This window comes from Xenopus laevis, chromosome 1S (assembly GCF_017654675.1).
Source record: "Xenopus laevis strain J_2021 chromosome 1S, Xenopus_laevis_v10.1, whole genome shotgun sequence".
NCBI lineage: Eukaryota > Metazoa > Chordata > Amphibia > Anura > Pipidae > Xenopus > Xenopus laevis.
The window spans coordinates 149,235,625-149,256,562 of NC_054372.1; the positions used below are offsets into that span (position 1 = coordinate 149,235,625).

General features: G+C 38.7%; 1 protein-coding gene across 2 annotated transcripts in view; it reads right to left on the minus strand.

Moving 5' to 3' along the window:
• Positions 1-8,180: 8,180 nt before the first annotated feature.
• The window catches only part of rflna.L (refilin A L homeolog), a 57,640-nt gene continuing 44,882 nt past the window's right edge, over positions 8,181-20,938 (minus strand). The window contains exons 3-4 of one of the 2 annotated variants that reach the window (XM_041575423.1): positions 12,742-12,851; positions 8,181-12,298 (exon numbers count right to left, since the gene is read on the minus strand). In XM_041575423.1, the coding sequence (XP_041431357.1) occupies positions 11,965-12,298; positions 12,742-12,851 (444 nt within the window). In that variant the 3' untranslated portion in view covers positions 8,181-11,964. 2 annotated transcript variants of the gene reach the window in all.

The following is a 20,938-nucleotide window of genomic DNA, read 5'->3' on the forward strand; positions in this document are numbered from 1 at the left end:
AGTGTCTGGTTACGATGCGAGAAAAGGCGAAAAGGTTCTCCTCCTCCATTCTCCCACTGCTAAAAGCCTCTCCCCGACCCAATGCTAGGGGTGATGAGCAAAGAGTGCGAGCAGGGTGAGTTTTATTACAGCACCCGGTCTCTAGCACTTTAGCCTAAAAGAAGGGGGTCAAGGCGCAGGACTAGCAGTGAGGAGACAGGGGTTAAGAGTCGCACGGTGATATGCACCACTAGGACGACCCGCTTTTGACATGGAGGCGGAGCCTATGACCCGGTAACCAATAGTACACGGAGGAGGGACGATCGGTTGGATGCGGAGCACACGTCATAGCCAAGGTTGCGATTGGGGTCTTTCGGCATTTTGTGTGGGAACGTTGAAGCGAATAGGGGCGAGACAAGGGCGATCGCCATCCTCTGGCTGCATATGTGACCTCGGGGTAAGTATTCCTTTTAACTTGCACTTGTCACCTGCTCACGCTGTCAGCACAGACTGACACGGGACAGTGGATGCACGTCTGACACTGCACTGATATACTTCACCACATTGGTTACATGCTGGGTAAATCCGATTTTGCACTTGATACATGGCGCATGGTGTTTATATTGACACTTTAATATACAATACGATCACTGATTCACGTTCCTGAGTGTTTAATGACGTCACAAGATGGAGGTTTGGCGCCAAAATGGGGGTTTAAATGTTTGGTTTGTACAATGCACTATGTTCACTTCCTGAAGAAGGCTCGAGTGTTAGAGCCTAAACGTCGGAATAAAAAACCACTTCTTGTTTGCACAAATCAAGTCCTGTGAGTGCGGTTTTTTGGTTGCTGTTTATATATATATATATATATATATATATATATATATATATATATATATATATATAGAGTAGAGGGAATGGAGTGCACAACCATAAGAAAAAATCGATACCTGGGTGCTAGTCCATAAGCTCCGTAGCGTGGTCCACCTGTGTCCCCGCCTAGTACCGGGTTCCTAGCTCACTCCACCGCACAGGGCAGGAGTGACAGCGAGTTTCTATCGGTTGCTACCCATGCAGGCGCTGAGATACGCTGACTCTAGGCGCGTTGCCTAGCAACGCAGCGTGCGTCTCTCTGCTCTGTAGTTCCACGGAGTGATTCACTTCCGGCCCATTGAAACTGTACGACGGACAGGTTCTCACTGTATATCGCTCTGTTGCCCAACACCGTCTGGGGGTTAGCTGCACGTACGTTAAGCACCAGGATCACCCTTACATATCATACTTATTTCCGCATTTCGGCACTAAAGCGGTTTTGTGTTACTCTGTAATGTACAGTTAATGATGATTGATGGGCGCTCTAAGACAGCCCCTTTGGCGCCATTTTCTGGCCTTTAAATGTTTGTTTGTTTGTGCACTGTGTGTTATTATCCCTGACGAAGGTTCCAGTAAGGAACCGAAACGTTGGATCTTCAATAAAGACCTCCACTTTAGCAACATCGACTCGCTGTGAACTTCCTTGGAGTGCTGTCATTTTGTGCAGTATTGTTATATATATATATATATATATATATATATATATATATATATATATATATACACACATACAGTTGAACTCTTATATATTGATGGGACCACAAAACTGAAAATCAGTATATGTAAAATTAAATTGAAGCTTCACTGTATTTATTTATATAATATATTGTATAGTGCATATATTTACACAGTATAGTATTACCTTTGGACATATTTGTTTCACCCTCAGATGGGCCCCTCTAACGGCCTTCTTGAAAACCAGTCCTAGCTAAAGCATTTTATATACATATTTTATATATAAATATAAAGCAAAATTATTAAAGCAACAGCAAATGTCTCTTATTTGGAACAGCAGCAGAGGCAAAATGATTGATGGAATGGCTGTCTGATTTGTTCCATATTAACCTGAAAAGTACTCTGGGGTCTCATCCCAACGGAATCCCCATGATTGATGTCACGGAAATTGTTTAACAGCAACTGAGTCCAAGCCAAGCTTTACATTTCTTGTGGTGTGTCACGTTATTATACTGAAACCATAGCAATTCACTAGGAATGGACTGTATTATATTTGTATATATTGCTGCATTAGAAACTCACCCCATTCCCTCTGTCCTTATTTATTTTCAGGGCACTTAATCCAGATATACAAAGATACATCCCATTCCTGAGAATCCCAGTTGTTTAATAAAAATGACATCTACAAACGTTTTTATATAACACATTATAATTTATATACCCCCCCATGCTATGGAGGCCATTACCTTCACATTCCTGCACCTGAACTGTCACATATGTATGTATCACCATAATAACATCACATATGTAGGCAGGACCACAATTAGCTCATGTTGCTTTTCATAGACTGTTGAATGAATTAGAGGTCTGTTGTATAAGTCTGAGGGCAGTTTATTCCTGAGGGCAGTAATACATTTACTAAAATGAAATGGGTCACATAATGGATGTGTAACATAATAGCCAGAACACTACTTCCTGTTTACAGCTCTCTTGGTTAACCAATCAGTGACTTGAGGGGGGGTCATATGGGTCATAACTGTTTGCTTTTGAATCTGAGCTGAATGCTGAGGATCAATTGCAAACTCACTGAGCAGTTATGTCCCATGTGGCTCCCCCTTCAAGTCGCTGACTAACTCAGAGTTAGAGAGCTGAAAAGCAGGAAGTAGTGTTCTGTTCTGTTCTGTTATGTTAGACATCCGCTCACTCCAACCTTTATACATTACATTTTTGGCTAACTAACTATATTGGAAACATTTTTTATTTTGCACAGCCTCTCATAAGCATCAGTAACTCTTTCTCTTATTCTGAAGAACTGTGGACTTTTGTTGATAGGACCTGCAGCCTTGGGGACTTGTATGGCCACAGAACTATTTGTGACTTGTTATATCATGTTTGGGTACCCTCATCCTGTGCTTCCCGCTGCCCTTACAAATCAAGGTTTGTTCTGCAATGCTGCTTTCTTCTCCAATCACATACACAAGGATAACCCTAAAAATGTGCCTAATGAAAACAAAATAAATTCTAAGCATATTAATACATTATGCATACAGATGTGTTTGTAATCCATTTCTGCACTCCTAGTTCTGACTGTTGAAACAATGCAGTACAAAATCAGCTCTCCTTATTGTGGTGCATAAGATCATAATGATCTACAGAGGGTGATATGGAGAAAGTAAAAACGTTGCACTAAATTCGCGTTACCATCAGGCCCGGACTGGCAATCTGTAAATTCTGGCAAATGCCAGAGTGACTGTTATAAGATAGCATAGACAGTCACTATTTATTGGGTCTGTGGGGGGCTGTTTTGGCATCTATGTGCTTGAATTGCCAGGGCATATTTTGATTCCCAGTTCAGGTCTGGTTACTATCACTACAACATATATTTGTATAGAGAATTATCAAATATAGAACTCATCCTGGTAATTATCTGTTTGACTTATAAAAATTAGTTTGAAGGGGCCCATTCATTAAGTTCGAGTGAAGGAATAAAAGAAAAAATACTTCGAATTTCGAAGTGTTTTTTTGGCTACTTCGACCATCGAATGGGCTACTTCGACTACGACTTTGAATCAAAGGATTCAAACTAAAAATCATTCGACTATTCGACCATTCGATAGTCGAAGTGCTGTCTCTTTAAGAAAAAACTTCGACCCCCTAGTTCGCCACCTAAAAGCTACTGAACTCAATGTTAGCCTGTGGGGAAGGTCCCCATAGGCTTGGCTATCTTTTTTTGGTCGAAGGATAATCCTTCGATCGTTGGATTAAAAACCTTCGATCGTTGGATTAAAATCCTTTGAATTGTTCGATTATTCGTCTCGATATTCGACCCTTAGTACATTTGCCCCTTAATGTCAGAACAGAGAGGTTAAAGAAAAATTTTTATCCTCAGGCCATTAGGCTGCTTAGTCATGATATGCCACCAATTATTTTGATATTGAAGAACCAAGGTATATTTTTTTTGGATATTTTAGATGTTGTTACGCTCTGGTTGCTGTTTTTTGTTAACAATATGGCACTTTGCACTTTAGTACGTATTGTTTACTATATATGCACAATGCTCTTAGTGAATCTGCCCCTAAGTGTTATTTTCTTCCTCTCCTCTCCTCACTCAACCTCTATTCTCTTTTCTTTACATATAATAACCTATTATTCCACCTATTTATCCTCTTTATACTCATATAAATAGGGAATAGTCATGAAATAGGCCAAATGTTTAGAAGCAGGAGGGCCCACTGACACCTGGGCCCATTGGGAGTTTTCCTGGTATCCCGGTGGAAAAAGAGCCTTGCTAGGCTCGAAACATTGCAAATGCTGCTGTTTGTGATTAAAGGCATTTTTATCTTTATTCTGGAGTGCTGCCCATTTCGATTTGTGATACTGGTATCCCGGTGGGCCAGTCCAACACTGTTCTCAGGTCTGCCAATGAGCTGGCTTCTGCTATATTGGTGTATTCATCAGAATTACCAGTGACAAGACTTGCAAGTGACACACAGCAATTTTTATTGCATGCATATTGGAACTTTGCCTAGAATGGCATCTTCTTGCATTAGGTCAACTTTCATTTTTTTTGGTTAACAACTATTAAAAGTGCCCAGTTCTCTAACCCCCTTTGGGCCTCTGCTGCTCCTTTTCTAACTTCTATCCTCACGTGCACTTCTTTGCCTGAAATGCAGTTTGTCACCAAACCTTGTCTCCTTTTGAATTGAATTTGCATGTCACTGTGTTTATTCTATTTGTACAGCAGCACATGGAAGAAAAGAGCAGCTGTGCAGTAGAAATGGCACATCAGCAAATGCAGAGAATAGCCAAGGCTACACAACAAGATGGAATATTGATGAAGGTCAAACATGCCATTGAGAACAATAATGCAGCCTCAGGTGTTCCTGTTGTATACCTACAATATCTTCATGAATTCTCTGAAGTAGATGGTGTTTTACTCCAAAGCTCTAGAATTGTTATTCCATCCTCAATGATCAAATTGATTTTGGGCATGTAGGAATAGAAAAAGTTAAAAGGAGAGCACGCACATGCCTTTACTGGTCAATGAAGATATTGAGCAATTTATCAGTCGGTGTCAAGCTTGCCAAAAGTATCACAATAAACAACCAAAGGAACCGTTCCTTGATGTAGACTCTCCTTGGGAGAAAATTGGTATGGATATTTTCACTTTTATGGGACAACACTATCTAGCAGGTATGGACTACTAAAACTATCCTGAACTGGCAAAGCTATAAGATTTGCAAGCTGAAGAGGTAGTCAAGCACGCCAAGTCAATTCTAGCTAGACATGGCAAAACTAGAGTTGCTGTCACTAATAACGGCCCTCAATTTGCCTGTAGAGTATTCAAGAATTTTGCATCAACATATGAAATCATATAGACCTCACGTCTAGAGCATCCAGAGGGAAGTGGATTGGCAGAAGCAGGAGTACACATACTAAAAACTATACTCAAAAAAGCATGGGAATCTACGGAAGACCCCTGTTTGGCATTATTGGGTTACCGTGCAACTCCACAAAGCTGTGGAAAATCTCCAGCAGAACTTTGTTTGGGCATCAGATTGTCACTAGAGTTCCGACCACTCAACCATCGCCACCATACCCAGCGGAAACAGTGGTGTACAAAAAGCTTAATTTTAGAACCAAGAGAAATGAAGTTCATGCCAAACATTCCAGAGAACTTCCAACTTTGAGTTACAATAGTAGAGTTTGCATTTAAAGTTCCAAATCTTGGGAATTGCCAGCCAATGTTATTCTCAAACTGAGCCCAAGGTTCTATGTGGTTCGTACAGATTCCCTGCATAGGAATCGCTGACATCTTTTACAAATTCCAGAGGAACAAGTACCTTCTGCCCAGGTCATTGAAACCAATGATAGCACAACAGGTGCAACACAAGAGCGAGACAGCCATGAAGTAACTTCATCTGGACAAGTTATTCGCAAACCTTTGCGTCTAATTGAACAATCCTAAAGTTCTCATTTTAAACTCTTTGAGACTTTCAGTCCACTTTGAAAAAAAATGCATGCATGCTATAATTGTTAATGTTACAGTATTTCTTTCTTTTCATCTTTCTTATTTTCACAGGCTGGAAGAGGAAGATGGTGTGTGTTTACCTCCAGCCACTAGAGGGCTTTAGCCGATAATAAGTATTTCTGTGGTTCTTATTACAAGACTCTTGTTAAGGAACTAATATTCAGCCATGAGGCTCAACTGCTGTGTACTACAAGCTCTCTGAATAAAAGTCTGAAGTTCTAACCAGTGTGAATTTACAAAACAACACACTACTGACAGCAAAGTCCTACATTCACTATAGTTCTATAATGAAGTGAGGGTGAGGTTTCAGCAGGTTGGAGGCAAAGACACACAAACACAGCATTGCTGGGCAGCCATCACAAAAACATCTCATGAAATATGTAAAATTACATAAGAATCCAAATTTCTCATTTCACATTAAAAAGTCAGATAGACTTGATAAAGCAGGTGCAAAATTATTAATATTGCTTGTCTGACTTTTTAAATTTTGGATTTTAAAACTCTTTAAACTTGGAATTTGAATCTACAATAAATTGGGACATTTATAAGTAAAGTCCTCTGCCATTGGCTGAAATTGAATTTATTTGGGGATGTGGATTAACCCTTTAGCACATGGACTAAGAAACTCTGCTATACTGCAGTGCTGCCTATTTTAGGGTTCTTCCCCTTGGCATTGTAAGTGTGAAAACTGCATATAATGAGTTTATATGCGCTTCTTTAAAATGTTATTAAGCCTGTCCATTTCAAACGCAACACTCTATTCTGTTGAAGGCTGAACACACATAGGGGCAGATTTACTAAAGGGCGAAGTGACTAATGCTGGCGGAGTTACCGTTTTCAGGGACTTCGCCGATTTACTAACGGGCTCAGGCGTCACTTCGCCAGCGAAGGAGATAGATGATATCAGTGATTCGCACTCAATCGCCAGGCGAATTTTCTCTCTGGCAAATGGTCATTACTCCACAAATTCAGTAAAATGCGCATTTTACTGATGTTACCTTTCGCCAGACTAGCCTTTGTATTATCTTCATGCCAGTGAAAGTGTTACAGTAGCCATGCAAGAGCAGTATGTGCCTATCATTATATCCTATATTTCGCCTGGCGATCGAGTGCGAATCATTGCTAGCATCTATCTCCTTCACTGGCGAAGTGACGCCTGAAAACTGTAACGCTGGCAAATCTTCGCCAGCATTAGTCACTTCGCCCTTTAGTAAATCTGACCCTATGTGTGTTCAACCATCAACTATCAGAAAAACTCCCTGTTGCTCAATTATACAAGTTGAGAAGACACTACTTTAAAAAAAAGAAAGAAAATGAAATCTGTGCAACACTATTTAGGGGCTGTAATTTTAGAACATTGATAGGAGTGTTTTATTGTATGAAGGCCAGGCAGAAGACTGTGTACTTGCAATACATAATAGGAAAGACAGAAACCCTGTTGATATGTTGCAAGCTGCACACATACTGTATCACAATGGCCTGACAATGTGACGTGGACTCATTGATTCCATGTGATTCCTGTAGTATTTCTTTTGCAGGGAGACATTGATTGATTGATTTTTTTGCTAGTTGCAGGCAGCTCTTGCCAATATCTTCTCTTTGCACAAACACCAATTCTTGAGAAATGTTCTATGAACCTTTGTGTAGCAGTATTCTATACCAGATCCCCTGCTATTCAACAGGTTTGTCAGTTCTAATGCTGAACTCCTGCCAGTGTCATGAAGATTATACTGCCCTGAAGATTGTACTTCCCCTGTTCTGAGCCACTCAAGTATCTAAGGGTCAGCAAAATCGCAGCTAAAAGAAAGGGTAATCCATAAGGTAGTGATAGGCTAGGGGACACCTGCAGAGTTGCAGCTCCTCTTAACTTCCTTTCATATGACAAATATTTTCCCTCAGGGTTTTCCTCAGTCTACAAGGTCTGAATGGCCACATGCCACACATGCCCAAATGGTCAGAATGAGGCAAGTCTCTGCATATGTGGCTACATTTATTTATGCAAATCTATAAATTACAGTTTAAATTGTTTTGGATCAGTGTCTGGGTTGATCCTTTTGCATCTCCTAGAACTGGGTATATAGAGATAGAAACATTCTGTGAATTTGAAAAACAAAGAATACCCTTTAATGTTCCATGGCACCAGCTTTATTTTCAGCCAAAGACAGATAGCAGTTCCACTTTCGTAACCATACCATATTACAGAAACTTTTTTTGAATTATGATACAAACATATCCTTTGACATCAGAGCTATGCTGCAGAGATTAGTTGCATATGCATAACTGGACTAAGGCAGTGCAGGATCACAAGGAGGCACTGACTGTATTAAGAAGCATGCATTACCATCAATGAGATGTCAATATATCCTGTACAAATAGAAAACACCAACCACTAATAGCAAGCAAGAGGTTTTGGATTGGTAATTTTACAATTATCATTTCCATATGGAATTGCTTTCTAATAAGAGCAAGTGGACCCCACAGATGCTTAAACGGCCATCAAGGGATGTTCAGAACGGTCATACCACTTCTCTAATACAGGATCCTATGGAAAATGCATGCTGTAGAGTCATACAGAAAGCAGGCATTTGTTGTAGGTACATTAAGGCCTATGGGTATTTAAACCTAGTAGTGTTGGTGGGTCTTTAAATCTCGAAATCTACACCCTCTTCAATAGAAGAAATAGTTGTAACTCCTCAATAATCCACATGTTCCTAGTTATGCAGGGCCTCAGTTGATCACATGAGTTCCAGAGAGATAGAGGTCCTGCTTTACAGTTATTGCTAAACTACAACTTGCAACACCACCAAACACCTCCTGCTTTGGCTTCGGCAAGGCTTTGATAAAGAGTTTTTACTAAAGGAACAAATAAAATGTAATTCAGGATTATATAAGCAATACATTTCTAACAGCTATGCATCTGCTGCACTTGAATATGTCTCAAATGAGTCTGGTCATACCCACTGGATATGAATATTGCAATCTGATGCCTTGACTTAATAATGGCAGTCCCTTTCATTTACATCCATGTAGGCTATATGGTTTTCTACATCATTCTGTCTAAATCCATGACATGGCATTAAAGTGACCGATCTTAATCACATTTTCATGGACCTACTATGTGTGTATTTTCAGATCAAACTAAACTGGTGTTATGGGCACAAAGGACCACAGTATTCTTATTTCCTCCTTTTACATATTGATTATGCCCTTACACATCTTATCCATGAGCCCCACCAACAAAGATACAAACATAGCAATACCAATGAAGTTCTGATAGAGAGGAATACCTTTTGTTCTGGTAGGTGCCAGTGATTATCTAGAACATTAATCTCACCAAATATTATACTTTTCTGGCAGCAGCAGTCTTATTTTAAAGGGGAGCTTTATTTTCTAGAGAGCTCTTGTGAAGCTCTGAGCCACCTCCACTCCTTTGCTTTCCTTCTCAGCTAATAAAAAGGACACCTTACAATCAGGTTTTTGCCAAAACCTAGGAAAAGCAGGACCACACAATGTCTGTCACATGACAAACAAGGAAGCTACTGATTTACTGCCAGAGCAGGAGTGCTACATGTCCCCTTTAATAAAAAAAATGTTTCACATCTTGCATTTGTCTAAAAATAATTATTTTCGTTAAAATGGCAGGGATTAAATTACATTTTACCATCATCTAGAGGTCTTCATACAGACATACATTATCAAAGCCACATGCGGGATACACTGAAAATGAATAGCAACACAACTGTGCACAATCTGGCAAATTTACACTTCTATATTATATCTCTGCATTTCATTATTTACTGACATTGTACAAAAATACTAAAAAGTGCTAGTTTCCACATTAAACATCAACCTTTTCCCTAAGGCATCTTAAAAACCCCATACAAATGACATGTTTAAAGGAACTACTGAGCCATTAAACGCTTAAGCACTTGGTCTCAGTTTTTCCACATACCTGCCCCCACCCAGCCTCAACCAGTAACGTCACCTGCCATAGTATGTCTTTATATACATGTTACGTGTAACACCTATTAGATACTCATTCTGGTTGACTCATTATTAGTCAAAACCCATGCTGCATGGCTTGCAGAGCAATCTGTACCATCTCTCTCTTAACTATTAAGAAATGCAATGCCATAAGGAAGCAACCCCTAAATTAGTAAGTGAACCAAACCCCCATTGCAGACATATTCTTTCCGTCACTCCCTAAAAATTGCATTTATGCAAAACAATTACCATCTTTTGAGAGACATGACTTCTGAAACCCGACAAGAACCAATTTTGGTATGACATTCAAACTAAAAAAAAAACAAACCTGCTTGATTACAATGTAATACATTTGTTAGCAGATGATCTTATTCTGATTATAACCCAGTTTCTTGGGGACTTTTTTGCATGGAGTTGCCCAGTCCATGTTTGTTTTCAGCTTGTTGATGTACAGATGTGGGTTCCCTCAAGAGCCTTCAGTGAGCTTTTGGGCCTCAGGTTTGACATTATGTCTGTATATTGTCCCTATGTTATTGTATATTGTATCATGGCAGTTTCATTTGCTTTTTTTTTTAATCTAATCAAATTGCTGAAAATTATGTTTCATTAAGATGGACATTTTGATGACATACAGTAAATAAAAGTCACTTATTATAGATATAGCCTAGCTTTAAATTGAAAGAGCATTGCTCTTAAAACACAGCACTTACAAAAGGTTTCTGCTCCTCTCTATGGTGCCTGCATCATTCTCAAGGCCTCCCAGTTTGTGCCCACTATCTTGTTATCTCAAGTGTTTAGTAATGTGCATGCCTAGCCCACTGACCCCATGGTATCATCGCTTAAGAAGAACAGGCTAAATAAGGCGAATAATGAAACACATTCAGGCTGCCAATTTTACTCGCACATATTAGAGAAAATCCCCCACTTTTTTGGCGTGGAGTATTGCCCATGCTTCATGCCATAGGTGATTAGGGCAGGGACAGTGCCACTGGGAACCAACATAAGCCCAGATCCATAACTGCAATTCTATGAGGCATGTGACTGAGGACAGTGATTCTGTATACACTGAAAATGGCATTTGTGGTAGCCTGTCCTTATCAAGTGACTTTCCTTGTTTTAAGAGGACATTGTAATCAGAAATTAGTGAAATGAAATTCATCTTATTAATAATTAATAGCCATAACTGTTGTACTTATTTGTTGTGAAGTGGCCATTTGGCAGAGCAGCCAAAGCACCCACCCACTGTTTAGGATTGATATTTAGAACTAAAGCGTTTTAAATAAGCAATAAAATGTTTTTTGTTTAAAGAAAATTCCAACGCTGGCAGCTGAGGCAGAGCGGAAAATTCAATTCAAATGATTTAGGTCTTGTGTTTCCTTGTTTTACATACTGAATTTCCGACTGTACCTGACTCATTCTTGGTAGCAAGAGCACTGAGCCACAAATTGCACTGATCTCTATGTCTCTATAAGAGCTTGACCACCCAGCCTGCCACTCTTCTGTACATTCCAATGCTTTTTAAAAATGCAAAACACTGGTATTTCTCAGACTCTAAGCCTGTTCTGCCTCTCCCTTGGCTTAGGCACTTGGCAAGTCTATGCCAGTCTTTCACATGAAACTGTCAACTCCTTTTTTGCAAGAAAAATGTTGTTTTTAACATGGGAAATTTACATCCAAGACACCATCACCATGAAACTTGCAAAATCCTTTCTTACATTACATAAGATAGAAATCTAAGAAAGCAGTCTTAAAGGAGACATTGAACGTTGCATGAGTCTTTTGTGCAGCCTTACTCCCATACGCCCTGTGTTAGAAATGATGGCTTTAATACAGTTAGTACCAGAGGGTTCCCACAATGTTCTCTTGTTATGAAGCCAAGTGCATTGTTATAGGAAAGAATATTCATGACAGTTAAAGAAGGTTTAGAGACTCTCTGTGTATATGAAACAAGGGCTGGTCTCCTCGCAGAGTTCAAGTTGCACACTGGATGAAAACCATTTCTTGCTTCCTCCACAGTTGTAGTTGAGTGTTGTTCTGTAAATGTTCTTGGTGTGTTTTGGAAAGATGATGGTTGTGCTTTGGAACCTTAAAGGCTTGTTGCGTGGTTCAAAAACCAGCTGGGATTTGTAATTCCTCCATGTGCAGTTTGGGGTGGAAATAATGGTTTCGCTGTAAGAGGTGACTGTCGGAGTTGGTACATAGAAGACATGGTCACGGTAATGCTTCTCTGAATCATATTTGATCTCTGAGTTGCACCTGAAAGAGAATTTGAAGGCGATGAGTCAGATACATATTCATAAAACAGATTTTGCCTCTGACAATGACTCTGGAAGAGTCCAGCCTGCATAGTTTTGAAAATTCACTCATCTTCAGCAGGAGGGAAGCTTGTCAATTACCTTCTACTTCTGGTTCTCTGATTTTAGACAAATATACTACACAAAAGTTATGGATAATCCTATTTTAAATCGGAAGAAATACGCAGATGGAGAGATGGCCAGGTTGTATGTTGTTAGGGTGAGGCAGTGATATTTGCAGTCATTAGTTTACAGACATCCATTAGTCAATCAGTGATGGAGGCCACAGGTTGGAAAATATCATTAGGTTGTTTCTGACAATTTGGAGAACTTCAATGTAAATGCATTAGCATAGAACTTTGTTGGGATATGATGGTAAATTATTGCATTATCGTTCCAAATTACCTGATCTCTTGTACAGGCTCTGGATTGACTTCAATGCTTTCTCCAAATACAACAGGGTGCATTCTTGGTCTTGTCTCTTGAGGGGAATTGTTCAGGAGAAGGTATGGGATCTGCAGGTGGAGAATGGAGTATGTTTAGACCGGTGTAGCCAACGAATGCATGGAAATAATTACAGGGTAGAAAGTATTGAAAAAACTGACTGCTTTGACTTCAGCCTGTTCAAACCATTTGGGATTTTCCTGGGCTGTCCAATCTGCCCTTACCTGACCCACTAAGCAAACCTCAAAGTTTCTTTGATCAGTAACTCCTTTGTATATATTTAGATTAGGGATAGAATTTGGATAAACCAGACATTTTTAAATTCCCTTACTGCATTAGCTGAAGTAATTCAATTTCTAGCTGTCACTGTGTAAAATGAAGAATAAATATGAGCTGGGGATTGGGGAGCAAACAGCTGAAACTGTACTGGCAGTGGAACAGATATTGTTATTAAATACTCAGGCAGAAATTAAGGGGCTTGTATAGCTTACAGTTATTTGAAAGATCTTTTTTTCTGACGTTCAAGTAATTTAAAACAAAAGAAAAGGCTTCAAGTAAAATGTATGATCCAATATAAATTTATTGCTATTACTCTGTGTAACACACATTACATACTGTGTGTATTCTCTTAAAATCATAATTACGCCATTGCCAATGTAATTTGGCAAACTTTTTATGGTGTAAATATTTTGCTTAATTACACCAGGGAATTTTAAATGTAATGGGTAATAACGCTGGCAAAAGAATGAAAAGCAATGACGTATGTGGGAAATTAGCATGGCGCATATGATAATGAGATTCTAAAGTGGCTGCTCTAACTAATGGCAGTTCCCCAGCCTGAACCTGTCAAAGTTACTATTGTGAAACTATACACTGCTGCTTGATAAATTGGTGTTAAATTTGGTAAAGTTTCACAAAGGCGTAAAAGAAGTAAATAACTGATTGGTTGGTACTCGGTAACGGCAATGGCCAAATGTAGAAAATCAGCCCTAATCAATCACTGCATTATGGACCCTCTCAACAAAGTTCCCACCTACTGACAATTCTGTTTACTATAACCAAAAGTTATTTTTTAGTGAACTGCCCCTTTAACTGAGGTCAAAGTGTGGTGCTGTGCTAACCGATCAAAATGGTACAGGGTTATACTTTTTGGGGAAAAAATTTGATTATGTTAATGTGATACATTGATTGACTAACTAAGATGATAACCATAGAAATGTTTTAGAAGATTCTAGTTCCTTGTATTCTCATTGCTTTAGCTTATAAAGAATCAAAATTTCCACAAATGTGTGTGTGCACAGGAGAAAGAAATGGCTGAATTAACAGCACTGTGCAAAGCAGCATACAGCCAAACTGATCATGTTGTTCCTGCAAATGCTGAATCTTGATTTTCCCACTTCTGGGTGCTTTAATCTGATGCTCTTCACTGTGGCTTCTTGCCAGGCAATTATGACTTGAAAGAAGCACTTTGGGTGGATTAGAAAGAAGTTTGCGGCCACCAAAACCAAGAACAATGGTGTCGTAGGAAAGCCTGAAACTGCAAGCTAAGGCAGTAAAGATAAAAGCAAGAGTTCAACATTTATAGATTAATGTCTTAAAATTTCCTGTTAGATGCAAAGGCAACATATATACTGTAAGTACAGTGATCCTTCCAGTTCACATAAAGTTGATGATACATGTATTTCTGAGAATGTTACAACAAGCTTGAAGCAACCGTCTGAGCTGTCTGATGCATTGCTAGCACAGTTTAATATCTTTTTACATAATTTAAACACTTACCTAAGTTATATGTCAGGCTCTGTAAAAGCATTTCAGAAGTTAAAAGTCCTTGATCCAAGACAAGCAGTAGCATTTTCATTTAATGACAGACGCTGATCTGTTTCCCTTACACCATAAATTCTGGAGTAAATTCTTTTAAAGCAACAGACTTCACTATGGGAAAGTTGCTTCTGTTCTTTTCCTAATGAATCATTTAAATGAATATGGTCATATGCCTTAAGTAGCCAGTGTCAACATTGTACAGAAGTTGTGCGTTGACAGAAAGTGTTCAACATTGTGCTGTGCCATGAAGAAGACTATGGTGAACCTTTATAGAAGGAACATTTAGATGTGTCCCACACAAGACCTTAGTAAAGTAAAATGTAGGTCCAGTAAGGTCTACAGGGAGTCCCACAAACTATAAAAAACTTGGAAGAAAGTTGAATAGAAGGTCTGAATAAGTGAAAATAATTTGAGCAGTAGAAATCGGCTTAATGAAGAGTAATATATTTAGAGAATGAGGATATATGCAATGGTTTTGGGAGCCAGGGGAAGGAATAGCTTTATAAAAGACATAGCATGCAGCAGCTTTAAGGTAGTATACTAGTGGAATAATGAATCCACCATACCAAGCCTTGGGGGAGTGACGTTCCTTGTAGTGATGTGCGGGCCGACCCGATACCCGCGGGACCCGCGGGTTAAGGTCGAACCTCGCAGTGCTCCTCGCGAGTGGCAGGTGGGTGCAGGTTGAGCTTTCCACCTTCAAATGCCGGCATCCGACTTCCGGTTTTATAGTCTTGCGCCTGCTCGCCCCGCCCCTTTTGTGACGTCATTGTGATGTCATCAGCGGGCCGGTGCAGGTCTATAAAAGGAACCCGGAAGTGGGTGTGGGTGGGCGCGGGTTGTAGCAGGGCGGGTTAGGGTCGGGGGCAACCCTGACCGCACATCACTAGTTTCCTGGCATTGTGCCCAATGACTGTCAAACTGCAGATGGGGTGCCTGTACTTTGAATAGAAAACACAGTTACAGCCCTATAAACGGGATATATTCTGTAGAGGGGGCTTCGGGCATTGCAAGATTATATTCAAGAATTCACATGAAGAATTTTATTAGTGGCAACTGACTGGGTTTTATGAACCATAGAAAAGTCTAACCCATGACAAATGCTTCTTTTGAAGATCTGAATCTAAAATTAGGTCTAGGTATTTAGTCAATACTCTTAGATGTTTCAGAAGCTTTATCCCATGAGTATGCCATTGAAGTCATCCTGTTTTTCCTCCTAACCATATAAAACTGAAGTTCAGTATGTAGTTTGTCATGGCTATGTGAGGGGGCACCACAGGTAGAGGTCTAAGTACTTTTTTAACTTTACTAGAGCTGAGTATATTGTACAGATATGGAATTTCTTATATGGAAACCTGATATCCAAAAAGCTCCCATAGAGTCTACTTTAAGAAAATCATTTTTAAATGATTTCCTTTCATAGTACCTTGGACGTGATGGTAATCCACATCTATTTTGTTGGCAAAACAGTCCTATTAGGTTTATTTAATGTTTTAATGATTTTTAGTAGTCTTAAAGAGGTTGTTCACCTTTCAATTATTTTTTTTGTATGTTGTAGACAATGATATTCTGAGACAATTTGCAAGACATTCATTTTTTATTATTTGTGGTTATTGATTTATTTACCTTTTTATTCAGCAGCTCTCCAGGTTGCAATTACAGTAATCTGGTTGCAAGGTTTCAGATTACCCTAGCAACCGTGAAATGATTTTGAATAAGAGACTAGAATATGAATATGAGAGGGCATGAATAGAAAGACGAGGAATAACAGGTAGCAATAACAATGAATTTGTAGCCTTACAGAGCATTTGTTTTTTAGATGGGGTCATCTGAAAGTTGGAAATAGTTCTAAGAAGAATGCAAATAATTTAAAAACTATAAAAAAATAAATAATGACAGCCAATTTAAAATTTGCTTATAATTAGCCATTTTATACCATACTAAAATTCACCACCTCTTTACGGTATGGTGATCCAAATTACAGAAAGAGTGAACACCCCAGCATTCAAGCATTCTGCATAATAGATCCAATGCAAAAACCCGATATCAAAACTTAGTACACTTTCCCCCTTTCTTCTGGAACTATTTTTTGTGGGAAATAAAGTCCCTTTTTGGTAAGTCCCTTTCCCACTTATTTGAATTACTGAACCCGTTGATACATACAACCCTATTCTAATCTCACAGTTTGATAATTCTACCCCAAGTTTAGTAGAAGTCCCCATGCCAATATGATTCAGAACTCTTTAAGCTTCAGTTCATGAAGCATCAAAAAAAATTTTTTTTCTTCATTTATTAAAACAACCAATAAGTGCTCACTGAATTTTGAATCCCTCTTTATATATTGTGGACATTCCAATTTATAGCCAATATATATGGACTGTGACTCATAATAAGCAAAGTCCTCCACTGACAATATGCACATTCGCACCCTCCGGCAGTTTGATGTGTCCCCTTGCTGTAACTGCTGTTTTATATTAACCCATATGGACATCCATAATAATATATTCATTAATAATAATTCAAGCCAGAAGAAAGCATTTTTACACGAAAAGTCCCCAATAAATATTTCAAAACCAATTTCAACAGCAAATATTTTAAAAATAATGTTAGAGAACTTTGATTAACATGCCTCATATAGGTACAGCCAGGTGTAGGTGAGATATGCCAATAAGGGAACATAACACATATTTCCATAAATGGGACATGAGGGTGCATAGTGTGCGTGTGTGGGGGGGTTGAATACTGGGTTTCATTTATAATTACTGGCCATAAAGAGAAGAGTGCTGCAGGAGGGCTGCATTCTGCTTTTAGCTCTATGGTTTGCATTAGCAGATGGTGCCATTCTAGGGTTGCCAGCTTTTGGGCCAGTTGAATCAGGGTAGGAGGCGGGGCCATGGTGCAATGGGGCAGCCTTTGATGCTGTGGGGGACGGTCGTGACGTCAGGGGCTATGATGTGGCAGATTGGCCGATCGCCAAGTCAATCATAGGGAATTCTGGCTGGTTTTCCTAATTTGGAAAACCAGGCATGCAGTTTTGACCCAGGCAGCCCTTCAAAAAACTGGGCTGTCCGGGTCAAAAACAGACAGGTGGCAAACCTATGCCATTCTAAGTCTGAGTGCTTTCAATACAGAGCAATTTAGAAATAATGGTGGACTGGATGAGAAAATGGAAGTTGAGGTTAAACTTACACACAAGGTCATGGAATTAATAATCAAGCAACTTGCACTCTTAATGTGACTATGATTGAGAAGGATTGGGAGTAATTAAAGGTAATCGACTCCACAGCTGTGCACTATGGTTCTATTGGTAAAAGTCGGAATTTTACAATCTGTGCAAAAAAAGGGTATAGAACAAAAACAATAAATCCCACTGGTCTGTGATTTGTTTGTAAACTCTCACCTTTGCTAACTATCCAGCCTGTGTTTGTTCTAACTAGAAATGACCTGCCTAGGAATATTCTCAAGTAAAATACAATATATCTGTACTATGCTTTCATTTACCCCTCAGAGGCAAATGGGAGAGGCTTCAGATGGGGTTTTTTGCCTTCCTCTGGATCTACTGGCAGTTAGGCAGGTTAAATAAATTTAAAAGGTTGAACTTGATGGACGGGTGTCTTTTTTCAACCTAACTTACTATCTAACTATGTTACTATGTATTTGCAGAAAGCCTGTAACTTCCCTCAGAACAGTACAAGTGTTTGCTGCAGAGATGGGGTATCTTCCTACATGTTCTTTATTTAGTATAGAAGTTTTCTAATGATATTTTTGGGACATTTTGCCAAGAAATTACATATATAAATGACTTAATAAATAACTAGGGAAATTAATGTATCCCAGAAAATGAAACATACCATACCATATGTGGGGTGACTTCCCTAAAGGGCATTCAGTCTTGACTTGACTTGAATTTTCAGTAAATATCAGTAAATCCAGCAAATATTTACCCCAAATCTCAATCTAATTGGCCTTCAGACTTGTGGCCCCCTTAGTCAGCCCACCTCCACATAAGTCTTCACAGACAATTCTTGTTCTTTTGTCTCTTTAATTTTTGCCAGCAAATGTATCATAATAAGTGACCTATTAAAGAATCTTATTAAATTGGTGTGTATATATATATATATATATATATATATATATATATATATATATATATATATAAGCAAAAAAATACCACAATTAACAAGCTCAGTTAGAGTAACTGATTTTAATAGAAAAGCAAAAGAAATTCCTGTTCAATTCAATGTTTTGATCACATCGTACTCATCTTCTTCATGGAAAAAAAAACTAACAAGAGTGTAAGCAGTGCAAACCCTTAAGAACCCTCCCCCTGTGCAAAACATGGCACCAAAAACAGGAATCATATTAATTACCATAGAACCCCAAATTGGGAGTAAAAAAACTAAGGAAAACCAGGCTAACAAAAAGATAGTAAAAGTAAATAAAATGAAAGCAAGTGATTACTGTAGATGCAGAAAGTTATGAATAATCATTAAAATCAAGCTGCTGTTGTTGGATTATTCATAGCATAATATAAATAAACAAAGTAGTTAATGCTGTTCTCTGGGTATAACCAAAGATCCAACTTAGGATAAACTAGATATTGCATTGGAGGTTGAGGATTTGATGAGGTATTGGGTCCAAAAATGACAAAAATTAATAAACAAGATAAGGCAGAAAAGTAGACTGCGCCACCCGAAAGTAAAGTGACAAAACTGTGTAAAGCTCTGAGATTAGAGGCCCCTTATCACATATAGCTAAGGACAGTGCAAGAAACACATATCAGGGAATAAAGTAACAAACACTACATTGTAGCCACTAGTGGTCAGGTTTCCTAAACCCAATAAAAGAAAAAGGATTGGTTGAGCTATACCTCTCCGAACCATTGGTATAACAATATTGAAAAAGTTGAAAAAAATTATGTAGTCTACATATGGGGGGGGGGGCATAATCCCAAAAGAGCAGCAAGTGCACCACAAACATTATATGGAGCAAAAAATTGATTTAACGTGAACCCTGGCAGATCCTCCGACTGTTTGTCAAAAACGTAATGGAATACAGGCATAAATTAGCAGCGCTGAGTGTATGATAGTTTTAATTGCCCACTAATGCAGTCAAAGGACAGATTGCACCAGTACGGGAACACTTGGTGTAGTTATGGGTGAACCCTGGCTGATCAACAGACTGCTAGTCAATACTATACAGATAATGCTGTACATACGGCAGTTTTCAATTGCTCATTAAAGCAGTCAAAAGACAGATCACACAATTATGGGAACACATGGATTAAATACACAGTTATGGCACCTAGTTATCACATACATTTGGCTGTAGAGGGAGGCAATGTTTTGGCCACACAGGGACAGCCCCAACCCAAACTAATATATAGGGCCCTAGTAGAGTGACACGTAAGGACTTGGGAATTTCCAGAAAGACTAGTTGGTTGTAAAGATAGAAAATACAGTTAAAGGACCCATAGGGAAAAAAGGGAGCCTTGAATGCCAGATTGAAGTTCTGTTAATAAATGATTATTTAATTTTATAATTCCTGAGAGTGTGGATTCTTCGTGAAGTACATATAAATATGAATATTGTCATTTTACATTGGTCTGTGCCCGTGGTTTCTGCAGAAATTATACATCATTCACATCAGCCCTTACTCCAGTGAATTAGTACATAAAATGGCCTTTTTTTATTATATTGGATTAGCCGTTGGCAAATATTCCACAAAAGGTATATTTTTTTAAAAGAAGGCTTTATTGCTATGTTACATTTTTTACACATATATAAACATGTATAAAATATATATATGTATTTATTTATAGAGAGTTCTAAAAGCCAGCACTCTTGTCAGATGGTGAACGTTGCCTGGGTGCTATAAGCCCAATGGGTAAGTGTAGATCAAAAAGGTAGCTCACACTCACAGGTCTTACGAAAAGTGTATAGGTGTTTATTCAATCAAAAAGAACACTTTTTATAAGACCTGTGATTGTGAGCTTCCTTTTTGATCTATGTGTATATACATAGATCAAATTGCAAACCGTTTGTTTCCTATATTGTTTCCTTTATTTCCCATTCTAACACAAAGAGTTTGCAATAACTGTTGGAAGTTCTTTATAAAAGGGCAACGGTTCCTGAAAAGATGATCAGTAATCCCTTCCGGTAGAACTTGTTCTAGGGATTAACCTTAGAATAATTTACTGCTGCATTATTACATTAAAACTGTGTTCACGTTTTAATTACACTGAAACATCCTTTTAAGATGTTAAACTACTCATCCAGTGCAGTGGAAAAAGGCTTCCAGCACTTACATGTCTGCAGCAGAAATTATAACCAGCCTG